This window comes from Manacus vitellinus, unplaced genomic scaffold (assembly GCF_001715985.3).
Source record: "Manacus vitellinus isolate BGI_N305 unplaced genomic scaffold, ASM171598v3 scaffold_48_pilon, whole genome shotgun sequence".
In the NCBI taxonomy this organism is placed as follows: Eukaryota; Metazoa; Chordata; class Aves; order Passeriformes; family Pipridae; genus Manacus; species Manacus vitellinus.
Genome location: NW_021940593.1, coordinates 5434408 through 5435491, shown reverse-complemented (window position 1 = coordinate 5435491; position 1084 = coordinate 5434408). Strand labels below are relative to the sequence as shown.

Sequence of the window (1084 nt, the reverse complement as noted above, 5' to 3'; positions counted from 1 at the left end):
GAGCACCTCGGCGTCGCTCAGCGTCTCCATGTGCTCCGACTCCTTCCCCGCGATGAAGCCGCAGAGGACGTGCCCGTGCCTGGGCAGGGACACAGAGCTCACAGCTGCTGCTCGCTGGGGCTGTGGTGCCCTCCCTGCCCCACCTCATGGGCCACCAGCCACCCAGAGCAGGCCTGGGAGACGCCCCACATCCCCCTCACGTACTGCTCCGGGGGCTGGAGGACCACGAATCCGATGAGCTTCTTGAACCAGTTGGCCTCCAGGTCGGCACTGGGCTCCTCCAGGGGCGACTCGTCCTCCCACACCACTTCCAGGAGCTGCTGCTCAGGTTCCCAGAAAGGCTGCTCGAACTCCAGGAAAATCTTGTTGTTGGTGCCAAAGCCCAGGCGGCGAATGGCCTCCACTTTCCACTCGGGAAGGGGAGGCTGGAAGAATTCCTGGTGGCGTTCCTTGAGGAAACCTGCAGGCACAAGATCGGGCAGGAGATTGAGCAGGAGATCAGGCAGCTCTGAGCCGGATTCCTAAATGGCATCTGAGATACTCTGCCCTCCCCAAGTCCCTTCCCAGCCTCCCCTCTCCCACTAGAATTCCCATCTGAGAGGCTGGGAAGGGGTTTGGGCAATCCCTCCCCTCCACCTGCCCATCTCCAACCCTGCTGGCTGGTTGGAGGGGACAGGCAGGGCAAGGAGAAGGGTGGGTGCCCTCATTTCCTCACCCAGCGGGACAGTGATGATGACGTGGTCGGCGAGAAAGGCGTCCCCATCTTCACACTCCACCCGGACAGGGAAATCCCTGGAATCGTCCCCTTCCTCGCGGAAGGACCCTCGCCACCGGATGGTCCTCACTGGCTTGTTGAGCAGGACGGTGCCCTCGGGCAGAGCCGAGAGGAGGCGCTCGGACAAGCTGCTGTAGCCGCTGCGGGAGGAGGCGCTGCTGGGGACGGGGTGGCCCCCGAAAGGCCGCTCCGCGTCCCCTGCGGAGCCCCGCGCTTACCCTGGGAAGGTGCAGTCCAGGCCGGGCAGCGACACGTACTCCCCGAAGGGCTCCAGAGCCACCAGGTCCATGCTGTGGGTCCCGCTGATGC

General features: G+C 64.6%; 1 protein-coding gene across 1 annotated transcript in view; it reads right to left on the bottom strand.

Annotated features, from left to right (window-relative positions):
- LOC115307734 (peroxisomal N(1)-acetyl-spermine/spermidine oxidase-like) overlaps nucleotides 1-1079 on the bottom strand; it is a gene marked incomplete at both ends in the record, with an annotated part of 5209 nt that extends 4130 nt beyond the window's left edge. The window contains 4 exons of the mRNA XM_029962601.1: nucleotides 7-79; nucleotides 205-460; nucleotides 716-915; nucleotides 994-1079. Of these exons, the coding sequence (XP_029818461.1) occupies nucleotides 7-79; nucleotides 205-460; nucleotides 716-915; nucleotides 994-1079 (615 nt within the window). The remainder of the gene's footprint in view (nucleotides 1-6; nucleotides 80-204; nucleotides 461-715; nucleotides 916-993) is intronic.
- Nucleotides 1080-1084: the final 5 nt, after the last annotated feature.